Source organism: Clarias gariepinus, chromosome 5 (assembly GCF_024256425.1).
Source record: "Clarias gariepinus isolate MV-2021 ecotype Netherlands chromosome 5, CGAR_prim_01v2, whole genome shotgun sequence".
Lineage (NCBI taxonomy): Eukaryota > Metazoa > Chordata > Actinopteri > Siluriformes > Clariidae > Clarias > Clarias gariepinus.
This window is the reverse complement of record NC_071104.1, coordinates 40,027,061-40,052,770: the sequence shown is the minus strand read 5'-3', so window position 1 is coordinate 40,052,770 and position 25,710 is coordinate 40,027,061. Positions and strand designations below refer to the sequence as shown.

Below are 25,710 nucleotides of genomic sequence, written 5' to 3'. Positions count from 1 at the left end.
ATAATCTCACCGTCGACGATGAGCGTCTGGCATCACATGTCCTCGGGTTTTGATCGGGGGCAGGTTTGCGTCATGCTGAGGCACCACGCGTCATCAGTAGTGCAGCAGTAAACAGAATAGTTTTTGGCCAAAGTGGTTTATTGTTTCAGGAACTGTGCAACACAAAAGCAAGTGACACTTCGGGATAACTTTAAGCTTTGCATCATATCCAGGCATGTATACCGTATATCCTTTGGAAAATATGCAAAAGTACACTTGTGAGGTCGTAAGATCTTATGCAAAGTTTTAACATGAGTCTTAACATTATTATATGTTAGTAAAAAAAAAATTCATTTAAAAGAGTAGACTATTCAAGCCCTGAATATGAAAAAAGGTGTGTGTTTAGAGGTTGTGTGTGTGTGTGTGTTTTCAGGTGGTTGCTCCGAGGTTGCAGCATGAGCTGGAAGCTGAGCCTCCTCTGGGAGTCTGTATAGGGAATAAGAGAGACACATCATGCTGAGCAGCTACAATCGCTCCCCTCATACATTAGCTCGGTTTGTTCTGTCTGTTGTTGGCAGGCTTTTCCCTCTGTCTCTCAGTTGGGGATGCTGAGTCCAAAGATCTAACGAACACCCTACAGCAGTGTGTGTCTGTAGCTGCCTCTGTCTCACCAGCACTTACTTCAATTCCAGTGGTTATTGCTGTCTGTGGAATTGCTCCATGTTGGCTGTCACTGGTGTCTTTGTGGTGCCTCAGCCTGTGGTCTCTCTTTGTGTATATGTCTGGGGAATTTGTATTAGTGGTGTCTCTGTCCATGGTGCCACTGTCTGTTGTCTCTGTTTGTGTATGTGGTGTCTCTGTCCATGGTGCCACTGTCTGTTGTCTCTGTTTGTGTATGTGGTGTCTCTGTCCATGGTGCCACTGTCTGTTGTCTCTGTTTGTGTATGTGGTGTCTCTGTCCATGGTGCCACTGTCTGTTGTCTCTGTTTGTGTATGTGGTGTCTCTGTCCATGGTGCCACTGTCTGTTGTCTCTGTTTGTGTATGTGGTGTCTCTGTCCATGGTGCCACTGTCTGTTGTCTCTGTTTGTGTATATGGTGTCTCTGTCCATGGTGCCACTGTCTGTTGTCTCTGTTTGTGTATGTGGTGTCTCTGTCCATGGTGCCACTGTCTGTTGTCTCTGTTTGTGTATGTGGTGTCTCTGTCCATGGTGCCACTGTCTGTTGTCTCTGTTTGTGTATGTGGTGTCTCTGTCCATGGTGCCACTGTCTGTTGTCTCTGTTTGTGTATGTGGTGTCTCTGTCCATGGTGCCACTGTCTGTTGTCTCTGTTTGTGTATGTGGTGTCTCTGTCCATGGTGCCACTGTCTGTTGTCTCTGTTTGTGTATGTGGTGTCTCTGTCCATGGTGCCACTGTCTGTTGTCTCTGTTTGTGTATATGGTGTCTCTGTCCATGGTGCCACTGTCTGTTGTCTCTGTTTGTGTATGTGGTGTCTCTGTCCATGGTGCCACTGTCTGTTGTCTCTGTTTGTGTATGTGGTGTCTCTGTCCATGGTGCCACTGTCTGTTGTCTCTGTTTGTGTATATGGTGTCTCTGTCCATGGTGCCACTGTCTGTTGTCTCTGTTTGTGTATGTGGTGTCTCTGTCCATGGTGCCACTGTCTGTTGTCTCTGTTTGTGTATGTGGTGTCTCTGTCCATGGTGCCACTGTCTATTGTCTCTGTTTGTGTATGTGGTGTCTCTGTCCATGGTGCCATTGTCTATTGTCTCTGTTTGTGTATGTGGTGTCTCTGTCCATGGTGCCACTGTCTGTTGTCTCTGTTTGTGTATTTTCTGTCTGTGATGTGTCTGTCTGGGGATTTCTATTTGTGGTGTCTTGGTCCATGGTGCCACTGTCTCTTGTCTGTCTTTGTCAATGGTGTCCAGTGTCTCTGTCCATGGTGTGTCTGTTGGCAGTACTTCTGTTAGCGGTACCTCTGCTTTCTGTGGCGTCACTGCCTATGAAATGTATGCCTGTGTTGTCCCTGTCCTTGGTGTCTCTGTGCTTTCTCTGTCTGTGGAGGTTGTGTGTGTCTTTGTGTGCTTGTGCCCTGTTATGTTTTTTGGCGTTTTCTCCAGGGACTCTTGTGGCCCGAGTCCCCAGGTCTCCGTGACCCTGCACAGGATAAGCTGTACAAAAAAAAAGGCTGGACATATGTTGTTTGTGTCTGTGATCTGATTGTCTGTGTGAGTCTGTGTGTGAGCTGCACAGTGAGAGAGAAGTTCTCTTCAAGTCTTCAGCTCACACAGACTCTCCACAGATTCAAACACAGCAGTGAATTCAGCTGCTGGTGTTGTTTTCTTTGGTCTTGGCTGGAATGACAGTGTTCTCTCGCTCTATTCCCCCTGCTTAAGGTCATGTTTGCAGAAAGTTCTGAGGGAATCTATGTAAATTTATCAGGCCATAAATGTTTGCGAAGCAAATTTGTTATGCAGCCCAGCGCCCCCGCTCACTAATGCCTGCTGAGTGTTATCTGTTTCCCTCATGATCAAGTGATGTATCAGTGTGCCAGTTTATCAGCGCATGCAATCAATTCAGGTGACAGTCATCAGACAAATGACCTTTCTGCTGTCCCTGTGTGTGTGTGTGTGTGTGTGTGTGTGTGTGTGTGTGTGTGTGTGTGTGTGTGTGTCGATGTGCAAGCCAGATCATGCCGATCGATTCCTAGAACCATGATTTAATCTAAGAACTGATTTCAGATATTTAATTAACTGATGTATAAGGTGACACATGACACAGCTAAATTTTATTGACAGACAGGTTAAGATGTTTCAGTGATTAACGAGTGTCTGAATTTCTTTAGGAAAAACAACAAAAAAAATCACATTTAGTCTTAATTATATCAACGTCATCCTTCCTCGGGAAGTCTCCTCCTGTGAAGTATTAATAACGTGTGCCGAGGAGTTCACAGTGCTACGGCTCTCACTTTTGCATTATCTAGTATTTGTTTATTTCTCCGTGTACTTTTGCTTCGTCTTCTCCCATGCCCTGTCACTGGTGTGTCTCCCAAGCATGTCATCGATTCAGTTCTATTAATGGACGTTCTTGAGTTTCTTTATCCTTTATGAAATATAGACAGTGTGTTCTCACTGGTCATTACTTGTTAGCAATTTAACGCCTTGCAGGGACCTCACCGAGATATTTAAACATTTACAATTTCCAATCTTTTTCAGTGAAGATTCCATACTGTATATACACTACCAATCTAAAGTTTGTACACCCCTTCTAACTTTCTACACTGAAAAAGCAATACTGAAGGTGTTTATTATCCAAACACACAATAATCTCCTCTGAACAGTTGATATTGAGATGTATATCTGCTACTTCTGCTCTGTGAAGCTTCATAACGGCTCTAATCTGAGGTGCTGGTTGTTAATTGGTGATTTCTGAGGCTGGTGACTCTAAATGAACTTCTCCTCTGCAGCAGAGCTCAGTTTTGGTCTTGTTTTTCTGGGAAGGTCTTCATGAGAGAGTTCCATCATGGACCTTGATGGGTTTTACAAACGCACTCGACACAATACTGTTCTTGTGAGAACTGTTCCAGAATAGCTGATCTCTATATATCTAGGCAGGTTACGACTGGGACAGGGTGCCAGTCATCTTACGGCACACAGGCACACTCATTCATACACGCTGGGCAAGTTTCAAATGAGAATTAGCCTACCCTGCATGTCTTTGGACTGCTGGAGAAAACAGACCAAGCCAAGGGAGAGCATAAAAACTCCACACACAGACCCGAGGTGGGAATCGAACTCCGACCCTGGATTGTGAGGCCACAGTGCTAACGACTACACCACTACTAAAGGAACATTTATCTAAATGTGAAAATGCTTATTATTTATAAATATGTATAAAAATGTCATGTTTTGGCATGTAAATTATTTATTTTATTTTATTTTATTTGTTGCATATAACAGTTTGATGCAAAATAAGATATCTCCACTTTGGCAGTATTGAGATTTGATTTAAGAAGCAAGACATATTACGGGCAGTTAGAGAATATTTTGTGCATGTTTCCTTTAAGTAACAAGGCTGTTAAAAAGCACTATGGTAGTGTGAATGTTGTATGATTTTGCAAAACGCCATAATTCCACCTCCCACAGTTTTGGCACAATGGATAAATCAGCCTGCAGTTGTGTTTGTCGTTATTCACGTATGTAATTTTGTATCAATAATATGTTGGCTGAGTTTTATAAAGAATATAGCAAGCTCATGCTTTGATTGTGATACTGTAACAAGTCAAACAGAAAGTAAAGGAAACGAATTAGATCAAAGAACGATATCGGGTGTTATTGCGCACAAGCCTGTTTAATGATTGTTGAAGATCATGAGAGACATTATAAACAATACATAAACCATTTAACAGCGTCATCAGATTTTCCTTTATCAGTTTCAGTTTTACTTCAGCTCATGACAACAGCTCTCTACCATAGTACATGTATAACATGCATTTATGCATCAACCAACCGCATAAACACTTCCCAGCCAGTACACCTCTTTAACTGCTTGTTAACGCAAATATCTCATCAGCCAATCACATTGTAGCAACTCACGTCATTGACCTGGTCAAGACGATCTTCTGAAGTTCAAACCGAGCATCAGAATGGGCGGAAAGGTGATTTAAGTGACCCTGAGCGTGGCATGGTTATTGGTCTGAGTATTTCTTGAACCACTGATCTACTGGAATTTTCACACACAACCATCTCTAGGGTTTACAGAGAATGGTGTAAAAAAGAGACAATACCCAGTGAGGGCAGTTCTCTGGGTAAAAATGCCTTGTTGATGCCAGAGGTCAGAGGTCAGAGGAGAACGGCCAGACTGGTTCGAGCTAATAGAAAGTCAACAGGAACTCAAATAACATCTCGTTACATCCGAGGTCTACTAAAGAGCATTTCTGACCACACATTATGTGAAACCTAGAGGTGGATCTGCTATGGCAGCTGAAGACCACACCAGGTGTCACTCCTGTCAGCTAAGAACAGAAACCTGAGTTGACAGATCACATGGTCTCACCAACATCACACAATAGGATATCAGAGAAATGTCACCTGGTCTGATAAGCCTTGATTTCTGCTGCAGATGATTGGCTTAGAATCTGGCATAAACATCATGAAAGCATGGATGGATGTCTTTTAAATGTTGTAGTGTTATCTTTCTGCTTAACTTCCTATCAAGTGTATGACAGCGAACTGCACAATGGCTCCCAAATGTAGCAAAACCAATGCTATAGACAAGCAGTATTTATCTTATGTTGCAGTCAAACGCACTTATTCTTTCTGGACAGTTAAAAATGGTGTATTTTAAGGTGAAGGTGCTGCTATAGTGGTATCCATCTGGTCGTTTCCTGAAAAAGCGTAAACGAGATGCTGCGTGAAAACACTATGGGAATGCTCTCCGCATGACCGGTTGTTGAAGAATGTGTGTCAAACCTGGCTAAGATTTTGGCATGTATAACCTCGGCCTATAAATAGGCATGAACCGGAAACATCCTCAGGTCAATTTTGTCTGAAGTGGACTGCGAGGCGAGTCCCGCCCCAATCTACGAGGGGGTGCTTGGGGGTGCTTGAGAGAAATGGGAGATTCCGTCTCGTGCGCTTCCGCCAGATTTGCATGCGAGAAATGCGCCGCGGCTTTCACCATACTTAAAAATTCGCCATACTTACCTGTTCCCTGAAGCCCGAGGATAGCGTGCTCTTCCCCCAAACACTAAAACAGAAAGCGTGGAGATCCCCCTTTAGCGAGATATTCTTTTACACGAAGGGACGGACTCGTGTCCAACCGAGGTTATACATGCCAAAATCTTTGCGTTTCCATAGCGTTTTCACGCAGCTTTGAGTGTAGCTTTTGAAAGGGAACTCCTTACGCTCCAGCACAGACTCATTTTTCAGTAAATGTTAAAAGCTGTACCTTTACATTTTTTTTTTGCCTGAACTATGAGCTACTCTTTTATGCCGTAGACGGAATCTAGAATATTTATGGAGCTGTTGAAATGGCACAAATGGCACAATCTCACATTTTATGCTGTCAAGAAAACAGACCAACTTTAAACCATCAGCTTCCCAGGGTGACTTTTTTATTTCTTTTATATAAAGGTCACGGTTCGTATCTGTAAGGATGGCATTTAATTTCCTGTTTATCTTGGAGCAGTGAGTCTGTGTGACATTTATTCTTCCTGATGGCACTGTGGGCTCGCTCGGCTCAGCGTTTAGGCGGCTCCTTTCCTCCTGGACCATAAAGTATATCTCAGAGAGAACCTCACTGACAAAAACACTTACACTCCGAAAATCATCTACGAGGCAGTTATCGTGAATAATAACGCAGCCTGCGTCCTCCTTTAGATTGAATCTTTGCCATAGGAAAAAAAATAAATAGAGAGATGCGCTCGACAGATTTTAAACCATTAAATAATCCCATCTTTATTTTGCATATTAATTGTGATTGATGCTTACAGTCTGGGTTATTTGTTTCAACCTTATCCATGTTTAATGCAGAAGCAAGCAGAAAAAATGCTGAAAGTGCAGACAATAGGTATCTAAAGTAATAGAAAGTCAGTAGACCATGAGCCGTGAGTTTCTTCATCAAATTAGGAAGAAAGAACGGTAAAAACAGAACACCAACCACGACCAACAGCCACAATATCTCACCTCTGATTATTATTTATTGCTTATTTTAGTGGTCTAATGTGTTTTATTGTTCTTATACGGCAGAAATTTGCCAATATTACAATTTGTACAACACTTCTACAACACTGTTATACATTTATTATTACGTTTCCTTTCTCTCTTACACTCAAAGTGAATAGTTTAATGTTTGTTTGTCTATTCAATTGTTAACTATTACAGACATCAATAAAATATTTCAGGGATGTACAGAACAAAAGATATCTGCAGGGGCAGTGTGAGAATACAGTGGGTAATCAATCGGAATGTAGGTCCTACCGTCGCCGCGCTCGGCGGTACCGTTTGGCTTTGTGCGTTTGCTAGCTTTTACCGTTGAGTGGCGCTATATAACTACAGACTGACGCCTCATGCCTTAGTTCATTCTCTGCTGGATTAATGAGACACGGAGTTTTAGAACTGCACGTAGTAGCGGATAAAATCAAGTAAAACATTGTAGTTAAACAAATTTATAATCACAGAACTAAAATGACGATACAAATGTAGAATTTAAATTAAATTAAATCTTATTAGGATCAAATTTAAACAAAATAAATGTTAACACAGTGAGCCTTTAAATTTTATCACGTGTAATTAGAAAAGACGCCTGTAGGGTTTTGTGTCGTCTTATATCTTGTGTTCTTTAAATTTATAGTAGATTTATTAACTAAAATAAATGACCATAAAAATTATAACATTGTCAGGACGTTCTACTGCGTCAGCTGATGTTGGTCATTCAGCCCCGCTTGTGTTTGTGCGTTATTATAAGAATGAAATGCAGTAGACTGTTATGATCTGTAACGGATTCGACCCATGTTGCACGGGCGGCACCATAAAGCACGGACACGAGGCGAGGTCTTACGGGAAAAGGGTAATTTATTTAGGCAAAATGGGGAAGGAAAGTGTTGAAGGAGGGAGAATGGAAAGAATGGGATAAAGGTTGTGCATGTGCAGTCCTGGGGGCTGTGCCACACTGGCATGCGGGCACACAGCTGACGATAAGTGTTGGTGCGAGTGGCAGAACTGAGCACGCGGAGGCAGCGCTCCTGCACGCTCCCTCGTGACGGCGCTTCTCCCGCTGTCGATGGCCGGCGCGAGTTCTCGCTGACGCAAAAACCTAACCACACTTTTCCTCTTCGGCAGCGGGGCTGCGAGGGCGGGCACGGTGCGGGAGTGTAGATGCCGCGGGAGCTCGCGCAGCTCTTTCTCGCGCTGTCCTCAGCGCGGAGATCAAAGGGCGGAATTCTAGTGCCCTTGTTTAAAGTCCCTGGGGCGCGTCACATCTCCCCACTGACATGCTTCTTTCATATTCTCCATTACATCACGTACTTCCCAGACCTCAGACAAACCTCCGCGCCTTGCTTTTATAATGCGGAGCAAGCCCGAGATCATATTAACGTTAATTATCGCCAGCCGGCACAAATAGGCGGCTCCGGTCCCTTTGCCGCCTATTCAGGGAGCCTACGGAGTGAGGGAGTAGTTAAAGTAGATTTGGGCGTACACCCATCACACGCGCACGCCGTGGCAGATCATCATAATTGTCCTAAACTTGTATTTCATAAGGTTTTCCGAGCGGTGGTACAGCGCAACGGGGGTCATTATTTACTATTAAACATTAAACGAATTTACAAAACTTAATGCGTGCGATTAAGCGCTGATTCTACGTAGGAAAGTAAAGAAGAGGATCCTGATGCTCAACATTCCGGAGACCAAACCCCATTTAAATTAAATTACCAAATATTGCATGTAAATAACAATAGCCCACGTTTAAAAAAGCATTTTTATTTAGATTATAAAAAAATAATCCTGCATCTGTTTTAGGTGTTCCAGCTGCCACTGTTCTAGAATTCAAATTAAATCAAATCTTATTAGGATCAAATTTAAGCACAATAAATGTTAACACAGTGAGCCTTTAGATTTTATCACTTGTAATTAGAAAAAAAGCGTGTAGGGATTTGTGTCGTCTTATTTCTTGTGTTCTTTAAATTTATAGTAGATTTATTAACTGAAATATATGACCATAACATTAAAACAGTGTTAGAACGTTCTACTGCGTCAGCAGATGTCGGTCTTTCAGCCCCGCTTGTGTTTTTGCGTTATTATAAGAATGGAATGCAGTAGACTGTTATGATTTGTAACGGGTTCGACCCATGTTACTCAAACAACTCAGTTCAGGTGTAAGTAAATGGATATAAAGTAAATGTCTGTGCTGTTTGGGGAAGGGACGTGCTAATGATTTGGTCGGCTCTGTGTGTGTGTGTGTGTGTGTGTGTGTGTGTGTGTGTGTGTGTGTGTGTGAGAGAGAGAGAGGGGTGTCGCGGTCGTTTTCAGTGAAACAAAGGCTCAGCTGAAAAATGTTAGGCACATCAGTCACTTAACCCCCAATAAAAGGTATTTGAGTGTTATGATAGTTGTAATATAACAGATGCGCACTGAATACTAAACCTAAACCAGGCATGGAGATTAATGAACCAAGATAGCCCCCATTACCGGTAAAAAAAAAAATAATAATAATACCAAAGAATATTATTGTGTATAGACTGATTAAAAACAATGCAATTTATGCTATCATAAGGAAAATAACAAGTTCTTCCATTCCAATGATTAAAAAAGGTAACAATGTCAACTTTAGAATCTAGAATCCAGGAGATTAAAATTACACAAATTGAAATCACAGAAAGTCTCCAGAAGAGCCTCAGATTCAAGTGGGGAGAAGTGCATTTCAGTTCCTCTGAATGTATAGGTGAGAACAGCCGATTCACACCTGGGGAGGGTGAATCATTTGTATTTGAATGTTGTCTGGCATTGTAAAGCACTATAGTGACACTAAAAGAACAACCCAGGATTAATTGGAATTCTTATACTGCATAAACATTATTTAGCACAAAAAAATTCCTCGCGCTCGGGAAAACTGGGTTGAGCGCTGGTTAGACTATAGGAAATTAAATCGGAGGGTTTTTATTTAGACTATTAAAAAAATAACCTGCGTCTATTTTTAGGCGTGCCAGCTGCCACTTTTTAGTTAGAAGTTTTCAATACAAAGCTTATAATGCCCACATGACATGACGGAATAAGGCACGGCTGGTGATGATTGGGGTTTGTTGGGTTACAGTGGATTTTACTACGCGGTGTGATTGCAATGGCCATCCGTCTGCTCGCACTGACTCTGCTCTCCGCGGATGGCCGTACCGCCCCCCTCCCACCTCTCGCTCCTTTGAAGTCCGTGGGGCGCGTTCCATTTGCCCTGCTTGCATGCCGCACTTCCGCGTTGTTGCACGCGCGCTGCATACACAGCGCGTAGTAAAATCCACTGTAGCCCAACAAACCCCGAGTATTTTATAGCGCGTGGTGCAAGCCCGGGCAACGATAGCAACGACAGCTCACCAGTCATGTGTAATTCTGCGGTCCCGCTGCTTCGCATGTCTGAAGGGGAGGCCGCCTAACTAGTGAGCGAGGAGCGATATTGATTTGGGCGCACGCCGTGACAGGCTGAAAAAACTGTGTCAGATTAATGTGCAAAAACTATATAATAAAACTATATAAGACTACATGCCTTTATAAGACTCAACTTTTATTTAAGCGCACTCACAATAACGAAAAAACGTTGTGATTTTGTAAGTGTTGTGATTTTGTAAGTGTTGTAAGCTGCGCTGTTCTGTATTGTTTTTGGTGAACTTGAGCGCGTCAGAAAATGAACGCAAACGTTTTTTTAAATGGTCAGAGTCAGTCTGCTTCCTATTTTCCTGACGTGCTCATAATCATTAGTCTACTTCTGCCGGTGCGCTCTGGAAAACTTCATGCGCGCGGCTGAGCGCTGATTAAAACTAAATTAAATATAAGTAAATTAAAGAGGAGAATCACGATGCCGAGTCGAAGTCCTGAGCCCAAACCTCATTTAAATTAAATCAACAAATATTATAAGTAAAAAAAACAATAGCCCATGTTTAGAAACCGTTTATAAATTCTTTCCGACATGAGTTGGCCCGGTGTTATGCGCTGAGCGCCGGGAGATTTCCTGAAGCTCCGAAATCACTGGGCATGTTTTCTAAATAGCCGCTATCTTTAATAACTGATGGAGGTTTTAAGCTGTATACACACGCATTCCTGCCTAAACAACTCTTAAAACTACACCTGTAACACAATAAACAGTAATATTTCAAACATTCTGCAGGCTGATATTTGGAGAAAGGAAAGAATAATGAATAAACCAGTTGATGGGTCAAAATAACCCAACCAGGTGTTCATTTGTAAACTACATCTCATATGAGCCAACATGAGCAACCCAACAATGTGTTTAAAGTACCTGAAATAATCCAGAACTTAAATAACAATAAACAGATACAGAGATACGCTGTATAACGGTCACTGTTGTATTTACGGCAACGAGCGAAAATGTCACTTTGCGCCACCTGGCGGCCATTTTATGAATGACTTTGAAATGCAACTGACGCTGGCCGCTGACGTTTTTACGCGGCGGTGAGTGCGACGGTAATAACCATTCCAATTGATCAACTACTGTACATTATTGATAAATTAATGATAAATTGTTAAGTAGCTATAAGTTAATAGTTGATTGTTTAATTTTAGGAACTACTTACAGTTTATTATACAACAGTTAGTTCTGAGCGAGTAACCTGACTGGACGAGAGACGTTATTCCATGAGTGCTGATAACAGACAGTAACAGCACTGTGACCTGTAACTCTATATATGAGTGGGCGTGTCCCAGGTGTTGTCCAGTGGTTAGCAGCTGTCTGACAAAACCCACATTCACAACCAGCCACAGAAACACTTTCAGTAAGAACACACACCTGATAACGTTATGTCGCCTTAAGCAACACGCCGTCTCTGCACTAATAACTTCTAAGTCCTTCTGAGTCGCCTCTGAACCGTCCGCGTCGTTCTGTTCACGGCTAACGCTTAGCTACAACGCTAACTAGCTTCTAACACAAGGCTGAATCCCAAATCCCTCTCTAACCCCTGATCAAGGGCACTACTTGTTGTGTGAAACAAGGGATTGTACACCCTACATAGTGCACTAGCTTTCCATTTAACACTATTTGGGATTTGACCCCAAAACCCGAAAGTTAACGAAGCTAATATTTTAAAATGGAATAAGTGGAAATATAAAGTAAATCGGGTGAGTTTCTCAGGACTGTCCACCACCTCCATGTTTTTTTCTCCTTACTTTTTGGCTACAGAGTACCTGTGCTGTTGTACTGAATATCAGCACGTCTGTGATATCTACAGCAAAGCATGCCCTTTCATGTGCTTAATTAAATATAATCTATATTAGGCATTATTAAAGTTCATAACAATGCATGGTAACAAATTTACCAAGAAAATGTTTTTATTATTATTATTTATTATCTTTTATGTATTACTCCATTCGCTCAGGATTGCACAAAGTCATGAGCTTCACACAAAGGTAAAGACTTTCACTCCCCCCCTTTTTCCTGATTTTCTCAGAATCTCTCTCTGTAATGTGTCACATGGGAGTGTCTCACCTCGGTTTGGACAACAGCGAGGGTGAGACCGACACAGTATCGAGCTGATGAGAGTTGCTCTGCATTTATTTACATTTCAGACTTTTTCTTTAATGAGCTGGAGAGATTTTTTCTGAGCTCTAAAGATTCCTTTCTTTTATTCTCTCTTCCTTTCTTTTTTTTCTCTCTTTTAAACTGGTTGTCGGGGTTAATTCCTGCAATCTGCATGCTCCATGTTCTCTCTCCAGGCCAAATGCATGCTCATGCCCTGAAACTATTCCACTTATTTCCATTGTGTAGATACTGAAAGGGTTCGGGGAGGTGCGCCACGCTGTTTAATGCAGGACCCCTGGCTGTATTATATGAATAGGGCGGAGCATTGCAATTTCCTTGCGCACTGACAATAACTACTTTCAGCCTGCTTTTTTAAGCCAATTGGAGAGCAATTTAAGTTCCACGCTTTTTGTCCCTGACATTTTTTTTTTATTATTCCTTTGTTTCAAACTTCCTCCAGGCGCCGGAGACTTTATGAACGTTTGTACAGATAGTTCTTATATCCTCACGTCATTTCCCTCTAAATCGTTTCTTCTTTCAAAGTAATAAACGACAGTGAGGGCAAAAAGTGAGACTTTTAATACGGCGACTTCGGGCAGCAGCATTTCTGTAACTGTCTCTCTGTCTCTCTCGTCCTCTTCCTCCCTCCCCCCAACTCCCCATCATCTCGTCCTCTTCCTCTTCCTGATTTGTAATCCGTAAGAAGCAGCTGTTATTTTTCCATCATTCTATATCCTCTCTGTCTCTCTATCATGTCCTCTCTTTCTCCTTGGTCACTCCTGTAAGGTTTATTTTCTCCTCCTTCTCTGATGTTCTCCCGATCTCTCGCTCCATATTAAATGAAGAGGACACAGGCTGCTGTGTGTGAAGCTGGCTGTAGAGGAGCTCTCGCCGTTCTCTCTGATTCCTCAAGGGTTCTTCACTCACTGAGACCAAACTCCACTCTGGCTTCAGAACATCACTGAGTCAGAGACACGCCGTGCCACCTCATCTTTTCTTTATTCTTTCTAGCTTTACTCATTCATTTCTTTTGTTTTGTGACTCTTCTTTCCTTTTTTCCTTCTTTCCATCCTGACAGCCATAAGTCCCTGCGTCCTAATAAGGAGACATCACTTTTTGGGTTCGCTGAACCTTATACTCCAGTCTGTCTATCTTAGACCTGTTGTCCTCATTAGTAAACACTTTATAACATCATCTAATGGTAGCAAAAGCGCAATACTCATTAATAGAAACACACGAGTGGGTCAAAATCAATTTCCTGTTCAAAGACAATTCTTAGATTTGATACTGTACTTATAAGGTCCTACTAATCCTAGATAAAATTAAAAAATGGATTAAAAATTAAAGCTTGAGTCTTAGGAGGTTATTGTCCATCCTTTGTCCCTTCCCTTCTTTCAGACATCCTTCCATTATTCTATTTTTTTTCTTTGTGTCTTTTATCTGTTCTACTTTTCTTCCTTCTTTCCTTTCGTTCTTCGTATTTTGCCTTTTCTTCTCTTTTTCCTTCATTCGTTCTTTCTTTTTTTCCTCCCTTCACTCCTTCCACTTGCTCCAGAGACCGTCACAATTTATTGTAAAGACATATAAAAAAATATAAAAAAGAATAAATAAAGACTCTTGTGAAGGCACCAATCCAGCTGGTCTAGCTCGTCATTAACATTAGTTTGAATTAAATTAATAATTATATATATATATATATATGTAATGAAGTCTACGATTAAACATGCTTCTCTCCTCCTGCGTGCCTGCAGCTGGTGCAGTTGGTGAAAACTGTCCTGTATAGTTTATTACATTTTATTTATCGTTCATTACTGTATTTTTTTTCATAACTTTTTTACGTTGTTATTATTGAATACAAACATTAAAATGACCAGCAACAAAATTATACGCCGGCAATTACAGAGTAACTGGGGAGATAATAAGACCTTTCACTGACTGTGAAACTCTACACTTACAGGTGTGGGTGTGGAGGCGGGGCTTTGTGATAAAACCCCACCCCCTGTGGAGGGACCCTGTGACGTGGCCTGTCCCGGTGACTGTGTGATCAGCTCCTGGTCTGATTGGTCTCCGTGTTCTCAGTCCTGCGCCAAGAAAAACACAGAGGGCAGGCAGAGTCGCTCACGCACCATCCTGGCTTTACCTGGGGAAGGTAACACACACACACACACACACACACACACACACACATACACACAGACATACACACATATCAGTCCCACATATTTCCAGCACACAGTATTTCCAGTACCCCATGTTCTCACTATCTTATTTTTTCCAGAACCCCATTATGCCTTTACTCCATGTGGCCATTTTCCTAGAGTATGTCCCCAATACCCTATATTTTTAGTACTCTATGTCCCCAGTACCCTTTTTCCAGTCCCCTATATTCCCAGTACCATATATTACCAATACACAATTTTCTCATTTCCATACTGTATATTCAAAATACCCTATTTACCCAGCACCACCTATTACAGATATCCATATACCCAGTACCATGTTTCCAGTTCCCCATATCAAGGTACCGTATATCCCCAGTACCCCATATTCCCAGTGCCCTATATTCCCAATACCATCCAGTCCCCATCCTCTATATTCCCAGTACCCTGTATTCCAGGTACACTATTTACCCATTACAATATACCTGTATTCCCAGTACCCCATATTCCCAGTGCCCTATATTCCCAGTGCCCTATATTCCCAATACCATCCAGTCCCCATCCTCTATATTCCCAGTACCCTGTATTCCAGGTACACTATTTACCCATTACAATATACCTGTATTCCCAGTACTCCATATTCCCAGTGCCCTATATTGCAGGTACCCTACTGTATTTACCCATTACCATATATTTCTAGTACCCCATGTTCTCAGTTCCTTATAACCCAAGTACCCTATATTCCTAGTCCACTATTGTCCCCGTCCTCTATATTCCCACCGCCCCTCCCTTATTCCCAGTAACTTATGTCCCCAGTACCCTACAGTCCAACAGCCACAGTTAAAACAGGAACCCGTAATTAATCATAAAGCATATCCTCGCAATTCATAAAGATGAATATTTGCACACACACACACACACACACACACACACACACACACACACACACACACACACACACACACACGCACACACACACACAGGCACAATTCTCCCTCAGTGCTGAGATATGGAAATCTGTCCCCTCTTCATACACACACACACACACACACACACGGCACAGTCTGCTGAGTCTTATTAGTCAGACAATCCCTTATTAATATTCGTCCGATCTGTGCCGGATTCATTATGGCGCGTTCTGGGCCACTTAACGCACCGTGTGCTGAAGCTGAATGTCAATACAGCGTCCTTGACTCGAAGGGCACATGGCATTTGGAATCACTTTTAATTAGAGAAAAAGGACAGAAATACATCAGGGCGCTAATCCTGAGCTGCACATCGCCGGCTTCTGCAGCCCGTGTGATAGAATTACAGAGTTTATCCCTGAACAAAGCGCACTCCTGCACGTTTCATCAGCCGTATCATGTTCCTGTCTTTGTCGCTGAGACAAAACACACATCGTGGAGCTCGCGTGAAATTTGATCCGTGTAGCGCCACTGAGTGTTTCACACAATAATTAGCATGGATCTTTTACGCGCTAGCTGGTAAAGCATTATCTTCTGTAGTTAGCGAGGGGTTGATGCTGAGAACTAAATGTGAGGTCATGTGATCAAGTTTGCATGGAAATAAAAAGACATATCTGTAATAAAAAAAGAAGCTATAACTGCATGTTGTTACACTGGACGAACGTTTGTTTGTTTGTTTGTTTGTTTGTTTGTTTGTTTGTTTGTTTTAGGATTAATGGTTCTTAGAGGCTTCTGAATAAAAATAGATCTCAAGGAAATTAAAGGAATCAGAACCGTGTATTAATACAATGTGTTATTTGTTTAAATTATTATAATTTATTTGTTCATTTAATAATAATTTTTACCTGAAAATATTGACAGGAGAACGCCAAAAACTGTGTTTAGGGTCTTCTTCTGTTAAAATGTTCATATTAAAATAAATCAAGGTTGTTTCTTTTTTTTTCCACTTTTCTCCCTAATTAATTCATAGCCAATTCCTCCCCGTCACTAGGGGGCTCCACATTAAGGCTACTACTACCACTCAGTCGGGAGGGCGAAGACTATCATGTGTTTCCTCCGAACCGCGTGACGTCAGCCGACCGCATCTTTTTCGAACTGCTTGTGGGAGCGCGAGTACCTCTATAATGTAATATTAAAATTTAAATGTTTTAAATATATTTAAACTTCCAGATTTTAAACAAAATTACAAAGAACGGTTCCATTTCATAGCAAAAGACATGATCGAGTAGCTCATGTGAATAAACCAAAGGTGTTCAGTGAATATGTGGAGAACGTTGAAGCCAAGAATTTAGTAAAGCCAAGATATGAATAAACTACAGCGCACACAAAGCACGCAAAATTTGCACTTATATAACCAAAACATAGTTTATTTTTTTCTAAAAATGGAGTTACCTCATTTTGGTGTAAAACTGTTTAAATAGGGTTTTTATTTAGAATTAAATTCAGCACTTTAAATAATAGACATCGTTACAAACCAGTTTATTCTCAGGACCTCATGTTCCCAGTCTCCTATAGTCTACAGTATAATATTTCTAGCAACAGTATAATTAATCATAAATCATATCTTATTATAAGACTAGAGTCTCTCTCACACACACACACACACACACTCACATACACACAAAGACATGGACTTCTTCTTAAGTTTAATTAAGTAATTACCTGTAAATCAGTTCTGTGTCACATAATCACAACAGGGTTGACCTTTGGGTAAACAAGGTCTAACATGATCTTAAGAACCCCAAGTGTTTTAGAGAACATACCCAGTCCAAAAGAAAGTCCTGGGAAAGTATAAGTCAGGTCTTGGAACATCCCCAAGGTGACAGTGGGTCCATTAATGTAAACTGAACCTCTGCCTAAAGAAGAGCATCCACCAAAAGCCACTGACCAGATAATCATGGGATTAGTGGTCAGGTGTAACCCTCTGTACGGTGCTACCATCACTATGTTTCTCACTGTGTGAAGATTCATGCCATTAAACCCTATTTAAGTACGTTTTTTGTTGAGTTGTTTAGGTATCATGGGGCTTGATGCCATTATATCCTCTATGTATCTACATGCGAATCTATATGTAATGATTTTTCTCCCTCAGGGGGTAAATCGTGTCCTCCTGCGCCGTCTCTGGAGGAGTGGAGATCCTGTAATGAAAATCCATGTGTGGTGTTTTATTGGGAAGCATCTCAGTGGGGTCCATGTGTCCCTGATCCGTCCGTGTCTCTAAACACAAGTGATGTCAGCAACGAGACGTCGAGCTGCTCAGCAGGGCTTCAGACGCGCAAAGTCACCTGCATGAAGATCAACGGTGGAGCTCTCACCGCAAAACGGTACCTGTGTGTGTGTGTGTATGTGTGAGTGTGTGTGTGTGTGTGTGTTACTGCAACACAACTGCCATGTTTGTGATAACATTACTCACTCCGATCTGTTCACTCACTCATCGTCTATACCACTTTATTCCGTATTCAGGGTTGCTGGGGGGCCTGGAGCCTATCCCAGGAGGCTTAGGGGCACGAGGCGGGGCACAAGGCGGGGCACGAGGCGGGGCACAAGGCGGGGCACACCCTGGACAGTGACGTCTGCGGCCCAATTCCACTGGATTATTATTACTTAGACTTATTATTATTACTTAGACTTATTATTAGGAATTATGCAAAAAAGTAAATAATTTACAGTATGCATTGTATTAATGAGCTTTAAATAAATCAGAATCAGCTGATAATCGATCCAGAATCAGTTCAGTTAAAGACTAAAAAACAAGTAGAAAACAAGGCATGGAAGAAAGAACGGCATTTTAACAATTTATCTTTTACCGTTATAAAGTTTGTAAAATGTATTCTTATTTTTTATAAATATATTTTTTTATAAATATTTTTTACAATATTTCTATAATATTAAATTATTATTATTATTATTATTATTATTATTATTATTGTAACCATGCTAACAAAAGCAGCAGGTGAAAGTATGTGAGAAAGTCTTCTAACTGCACATCTGGGTGTAAAACAAAACATCTGGCCCTGTCACGTCCCCGTCACGCCCATGTCTCTCCCCTGTCATGTCCCCGTCCTCCATATTGTACCGGGTGCTTTCTGTAAACGTAATCCTAATAAATTATGGAGATTATCTATCGTGTTTTGCGTCAGTGAATTCGACTAATAAACAATGCAGCGGTTTAATCTGTTTCTAATCCGCTCTTACCTTAATACATACCTGAGGACCTGAGGGGGGGTTTATGATCAGGAGTAATTCAGCCAGAGACACTTTCACTGCTCTCACCACTCTGTCCATCACCACACTCACACAGGGGCGGGGCCTTCACCTCCTCCTCCTCACACAGGGGCGGGGCTTACACCGCCGCACAAAGCACTGACACTGGAGACTCCTTCCATAAATGCTAGATTAAAATCACTTTACAGTATGCTTAGTTTGTATGTGTGAGTGAATGAGCTGTTTCTATAGAAACCACAAGAAGCTTTAATGAATACAAAAAGCTCTACTGCCCCCTGCAGGTGTGGAGGTATTTACTATGTATTTCTATTTTATCGCTATTATTGCTTTTTGGTTGTGTGTTTGAGATGAGTGTGTGTGTGTGTGTGTGTGTGTGTGTGTGTGTGTGTGTGTGTGTGTGTGTGTGCATCCTATTTCTTCATAAGGAAGCATAGTGTCAGTCTCACTAACTTTTTAAACAATGCCATGAACGTGAGCGAGTGCTGGAGTTCAGAATCGACGCTGCAAATTTGCAGGAAATAAAAACTGTCAGTTTGTCAGTGATGAGTTTCTGCTGGAGCATTGCACATGTTCTCACTGTGTGTGTGTGTGTGTGTGTGTGTGTGTGCGTGTGTGTGTGTGTGTGAGAGCGAGAGAGTGTGAAATGATCCATGAAGGCCTGGTGGCCCCTCAGAGACTCCCCGCACAGCTTAATAAAGCCTCTGGCAATTTCTCTCCTGCTGCATCACTTCCATCTCTCCAAGGACACACACACACACACACACACACACACACACACGTGCAGCTGCAGTTGTGAGCCTGAGTGTATCAGCATCGCATCTGACTGCAGAGCTTCACTTCAGCTTCTGTCAAAACTCTTCCTCCTCCTCGCCTCACTCGCTTTCTTCCCTCGTTCCTGAGGGAGAGGTGCGGCGTTTCATCTTTACTTTCTTCAGGAAGCGGATCAGAGATCAGAAGGCTGAGCCGCGCGTCTTTACTCCCTTTGTTTAAAAAGAGGAAGAAACGTCTCACTGACTTTCATCCTTTCATTCATCCGTCTCTCTCTCTCTCTCTCTCTCTCTATATATATATATATATATATATATATATATATATATATTTATATATACATAATGATCATATATTAATTATAAATAGCGATACCTTACTATTAATAATTAAATGTCTCACTCTGTCTCAGTCTGTCATGTTTTTCTCTTTTTCTATCTCTATCAGAAAGGAGAAAGAATAATTATTAATTATGGATAATAGATTATTAATCATGATCATAACATTTCCCTTTTCTGTGTGTGTGTGTGTGTGTGTGTGTGTGTGTGTTGCAGCTGTCCTGACTCAGCGAGACCGGACTCGGTGCAGTCGTGTGTGTTACCCTGTAGGAGAGACTGCATGGTGTCTCTGTTCAGTGAATGGACAGCCTGCCCTGCCACCTGTCTACCTGGTAAACACACACACACACACACACACACACACACACACACACACACACTACATCATTCCTCATTAATATAAGTGCAGTGATTCCTGACTGCGTGAGATGATCTGAAGTTCCTTCTGTACAGCCTGTCCACTCAGTGAGTGTCTCAGCCACGCCCACCTCCTGATTTCCACTCATACAGGACGATGAGTTTCATTTGGAGTCACTGATGAAATGATGCAGCAAATAAAACCTCAGAACAACATTACATCAAGCTTTATTCATGCCGATTTAGTCGCTTAGATTTAATTCAGTCGATCTTTTGGCGGTTGGTTCGGTTCATTGAATCAGTGGGTCAGAATTTATTCACACTTTTGGAATTATATTTTTAAAAAATGACAAATTGTTTAAAAATACAGCTTTACATCTTCTCTATACACTCTACTTTCTCAAAGGTATCACTTCTTCTTTTTCTTTTTCTTCTATTGCATTACTGCCACCTATATATACAGCGGAGAATAAGTATTTGATCCCCTACAGATTTTCTAAGTTTGCCCACTTACAAAGAAATAAAGGTCTATAATGTTTATCATAGGTTTATGGTGAAGGATTGAGACAGAATATCAACCAAAAACCCAGAAAAATCACATGATACAAATGTTATAAATTAAGTAACATTTCAATGAGGGAAATAAGTATTTGTACTTATGACTTGATAAAGAAACCCTTGCTGGAGAGCACCGTGGGAAGACGTTTCTTGTAGGTGTTTACCAGATCTTGGGATGCATTTTAATCCACTATTCTTTACAGATTTTCTCTAAATGTTTAAGGTTTCTTGCCTGTTGCTTGGCCACTCGATGTTACAGCTCTCTCTGTGAATTTTCTATTGGATTAAGGTCTGAAGACTGGCTGGACCACTCCATGACCTCAATGTGCTTATTCTTCAGCCACTCCTTAGTTGCCTTGGCAGTATATTTGGGGGTCATGTTCATGCTGGAAGACCCATCCACAACCCATCTTCAGGAGGTTCTCATCCAGAATTTTACAACACATGGCCTCATCCATCGGCCCCTCAGTGCAGCCAAGTCAATTTTGGTTTCATCTGACCACAGCAGTTTATCCCAATCTTTCTCAGAACCTCAGACAGGTCTGTACATGTGTCTTCTTGAGAAAGGGAAGCCTTCCTGCGCTGAAGGATTTCAATCCATGCAGACGTATTGTGTCACCAATGGTTTGTTTGGTGACTTTGCTCCCAACTGCCTTGAGATCATCTACAATCTCCTCCCGTGTAGTCCTGGGCTGATCCCTCATTGTTCTCATGATTATTCTTACTCTATGAGGTGAAATCTTGCATATAGGGCCATTAATGGTTACTTTGTATTTCTTCCATTTGTGAATAATCGCTCCAGCAGTTGTCTCCTTCTCACCAAGCTTCTAGCTGATGGTCTTGTAGGCCATTCCAGCCTTGTGCAGGACTAAAATCTTCTTCCTGGCTTGCTTGGACAGCTCTTTGGTCTTGCCGATGGTGGTGAGGTTTAAATGGAAGATTTTGTGGACAGGTGGACAGGGTGTACGTTTGTTCACACAGTGTCTGACCGCATCACATTACATCTCTGGTCTCTGACGTTTCTGACACAATTCAGAACTTATGACTGAGCAACAGGACGAACACAACAGTTTCCTGACACACGCCGTGTGTGTATTTTATGTCTCTTGTAGTGAATCTGTGTGTGTTTGTTTCTTGAGTGTTGTAGCATTATCCCTCTTTATATACAGTACATAATTATATTCTCCCCTATATTTCACTTATCTGTCTTGTAATTTTAATGTAGTCTTGAGGAATAGTTCTCCAGGCTTTCTGAAGGACATTTTTCTCTCTCCTCATGTTCACTCCAGTCCCTGTATCTGAGCAAGTTTCAGAGGAATGTTTTTGGCCACACAGTGACCTTTGAATCATTCAAGCATGAATGATGACATGCAGATGCTGAATGCTGAGTGGTTGGAACAGACGAGAGGAGAAATGAGGTCGCTGCTGAGGCTGTTACATATACAACCAGTTTTTATTGGTTGATCAATTGTATCTTTAGGCGCTTCCTGGCCTGACACAGTAAAACATATGTTCCTGTTTCCTTAATTTAATCTTCATCATTTAACTGAACAGGAGGAAAAGAGGAGAACTCAAGACCTTTGCATATTTAATGTAGACATCTTTGGTGAAGTTTATCTTCCTAAACTTTATGCCATGACATCGCGAACATGCTACTGTGCTTTTTAGAGATTTGTGGGTGTGTCTTTATATGTGTGGGATTTATCTGAATTTTTCAATTCGCTCTCAAGAAGCATGTACAAAACTAATCATACTAATCTTTCCTGAAATCCCTCTCTATTACAAAAGCAGTGACACTAGAGACTCCTTCGATAAACATTAAAAACATCAATTTACCATCAGTGAACAATTCAACACCTTCTGACCAATCAGAATCCATGCTTCCAAAGGTCCCACCCTCCCTGTTGCTGTTCCATGAGCACTGTTATTGTTAATATTTAAATGAAATATGCGATGTATGCGGAATGAATCCAAGAATGTACAGACTTGAATCGAGCATCCTGATGTGATGAGACTAGAGCACTGCCCTGAAGTGAACACTACATGAGCATTAAAATCCATAAAGGTCTGATTCAACGCTGCTAGAAGAAAGTTAAGAAGTTAAATGGATTTTTAATGGGATGTGAACGAACAAAGAAGCGTCTGGGAATCAGACTGCAGATGTAATTGTTTCAAAAGAGCAGACGACGTGGCTGTAAATAGCATCTCCGCTCGAGTCCGCCGGTCCCCTGGATGGCACGATCACGCTCCTAATTGCACTTGTTACATTCTTTAGTAACGAGAACGGTGTAATGAGGCTCACCGTTGCTGCCAAATGAGGCCATTATCGTGGCTTCGAATCCGAGACTCAGCATCTGACACAGCACCCAGGGAAAAAGTTTTATTTTTATTTGAGATGATTGATTTTTTCAGATCAGATGGCAATGCTATCTGGGTTTTCACTCATGTTAACTCGGTGCTTCATCTTGCAAACCTTTGATCAATAAAGCAATGAGTTACAAAGCTGAATGAAGCCATTAAATCTGTTTAGGGTAAAAAAAACAAGTGTCTTCACCATTAGTACTGTTGTTTCTCACTGTAAAAAAATTATATATATTTTAATCTAAAGGTGTGACTTGGGTAAGCATGTGCTACATTCTCTAAATGATTGCTCATAATCTTCTTCTCAATACCTCCATCTTCCAAATATTTACCATTTTGTACATTTCTCGATCCTTAAAGCGTTCATCAGATAATTGATCAATCGTAGTTCCCTAGAATAGTTTGACCTGGAACCTGGTGTCTACAAAGAACCTTTTAAGAAGTTCCCTGATGAACTAAATATTTTCGGAGTATACTTCGTTACATTCTTTTAGATGTCCCAGAGATGTCCAGCACCCTTTCTCTTCTCGGTTTCAAACATGGTTCCAGGTAGAACGTTTCTGAAAAGCTCTGAGCCCTTAAAGAACACACTTCTACTGTAGGAGTATGGATGATGTAACCATGGCTAATTTGGTCACCATGTTTGTTTTTCTACTTTCATTCTAGATAACACATCCACATTCACTCAATCACGCTACAGGATGGTGGTCCAGCGAGCAGCCAATGGGGGTCAGGAGTGTCCCGATACTTTGTTTGAAGAAAGGGAGTGTGAACCACTTCCTGTCTGTCCCACTTACAGGTCAGGTTTCAACGCACAACACACTTGTTGTACAGTAGCTTACTCATTACACATAACATAGCCATGGCATAGCCTAAAAACCAGCCCTGCTACATCTAGTTCATCCTCTGACCATAATCATGACTTTCTGTTTCAGTTAAGTACACGACCTTCTGTCTGTGCTTTTTAACACAAGACAATAGCTCACAGGCAAACTTTAATAACAACCAAAAATCTGATAAAACACACTGCGTAGCAACAATGTTCAATCAACTTCATTACTGGGTCCAACACCTCCCATCCCACCTTTCCCTCATCTCAGAGGTGTGTGTATCACCTACATTACATGTTTTATTCAGCACTGACAACTTAGCAAGTTTGTAGCTGTATATTTTAGAATCTGTTATTGAATTTAAATAAAAACACGATTCCATTGGTCTTGTAGTGGATATGTGTCTCTAGGTCTCATCATCTCATAGACGGCTTCAGAGAACACATTCTCTTTTCACTACCAGAGTGGACATCCTGATTAATTGCCCTTGTTTTTAAAAGATAATCACTGATCACAATTTAATCCTAGTCATTTAACGTGGATCACTACTGATTTAAACAAAACAACCAATCTCTTATAACCACTGTTACTTCTGACCAATCACTGACCCCAAGAACCATAGTTATTCCAAATGTTCAATTACAGACTATCAATGTCATTACCAACCAATTATTGACCACCCTTGTCCTTAACAGCCTATTACTGGCCACCTTTTTTCTCATAGAGCCATTTACTGTCCTCCATTGTCCGCAATAGCCAATTACTTACCTTGATTGTCATAACCAGCCTAATAAATACCACCATTGTTCTTAACAACCAAAAACTGGTCACCATTGCCCTTAAGAACAAATTACTGACCACCATTGTCCATACCAGCCAATTACTGACCACTCTTGTCCTTACCAACTTATTTTGACCACCCTTGTCCTTAAGAAACAATTATTGACCACCAATGTTCCTAATCAGCCAATTCCTGAATTCCTGGTCGCATTTTTTAGAAAAAAAAAACGTTTTTCATCCCTAACTTTTTACTCATCACCATTGTTGATAATCATTGCTTCTGCCCCCAATATTTTTTGGCCTCCCCTTTTTTTTAGTTCTTTGTTGAGGCTTCTTGTGTCCTTTGGGTGATGCATTAGTTACTTTTTTTTTTAGAAGCACATAGTAACACTATTTGTTTTGTTGTGAAAAGTTAAATGGTGATGCTTTGGATCTTTACCCATTCAGCCAATATGTAAAGATCCCATGTTGTTTTCATTTCATCAGTGTCATCAGTCTTTCACCAGTTTCACCAGTTTCACATTTCCCAGTCTACCTCCTCCCGCTGCTAAGTACAATCATTTGTACTACACATTGTGTGCGGCACATGCTCGCTAATTGGCGAAGGAAATTCTCAGCTGTCTTTACCAGATGGATGTAATACAATTTAGACACTACAGAGAGGTCTAATAATGCATGCATGGAAATTACATTCATAAGAAAACTTTTCCTAAACTGTAGTTATAAAAGAAGAAAAAAAGCATTAACAGACAGTTTTTGATGTTTTAGTTTTTATCCAATCATGGCCACCACATCATCTGAAACTGGGAACTTTGAAGTCTTTAAGCTCCACCTACTTAATGAAAGTAAAGCTTGTTTCCTGTGTAGCTTTATCATGTACTGTACATGTACATGAGTTTAATTTTAAACCCTATTATCCACACGAGCTGGAGGGGGACACCATGAAATCACTTCCATGTGTAAACTTTTTTATCCACAAATTTATTTCCTTTTTTCCAGATCAAAGACATTACTTGCATTTTTGTCCTCCACAAAAGGAATACTAATCACTTTAACCCTGCGTAGCTTAACTGTTCTCCCTCCTCCAGGTTTTAAACTCGGTCACAGCAGTAATTACAAACACAGACTGTTTACACCATACGATCTGTGAGGATGTT

General features: G+C 41.2%; 1 protein-coding gene across 1 annotated transcript in view; it reads left to right on the top strand.

Moving 5' to 3' along the window:
- Positions 1-25,710, top strand: part of LOC128524381 (thrombospondin type-1 domain-containing protein 7B-like) — a 216,146-nt gene that overhangs the window by 96,780 nt on the left and 93,656 nt on the right. Inside the window, exons 8-11 of the mRNA XM_053496943.1 lie at positions 14,170-14,361; positions 17,429-17,660; positions 19,884-19,999; positions 23,610-23,742. Of these exons, the coding sequence (XP_053352918.1) occupies positions 14,170-14,361; positions 17,429-17,660; positions 19,884-19,999; positions 23,610-23,742 (673 nt within the window). The remainder of the gene's footprint in view (positions 1-14,169; positions 14,362-17,428; positions 17,661-19,883; positions 20,000-23,609; positions 23,743-25,710) is intronic.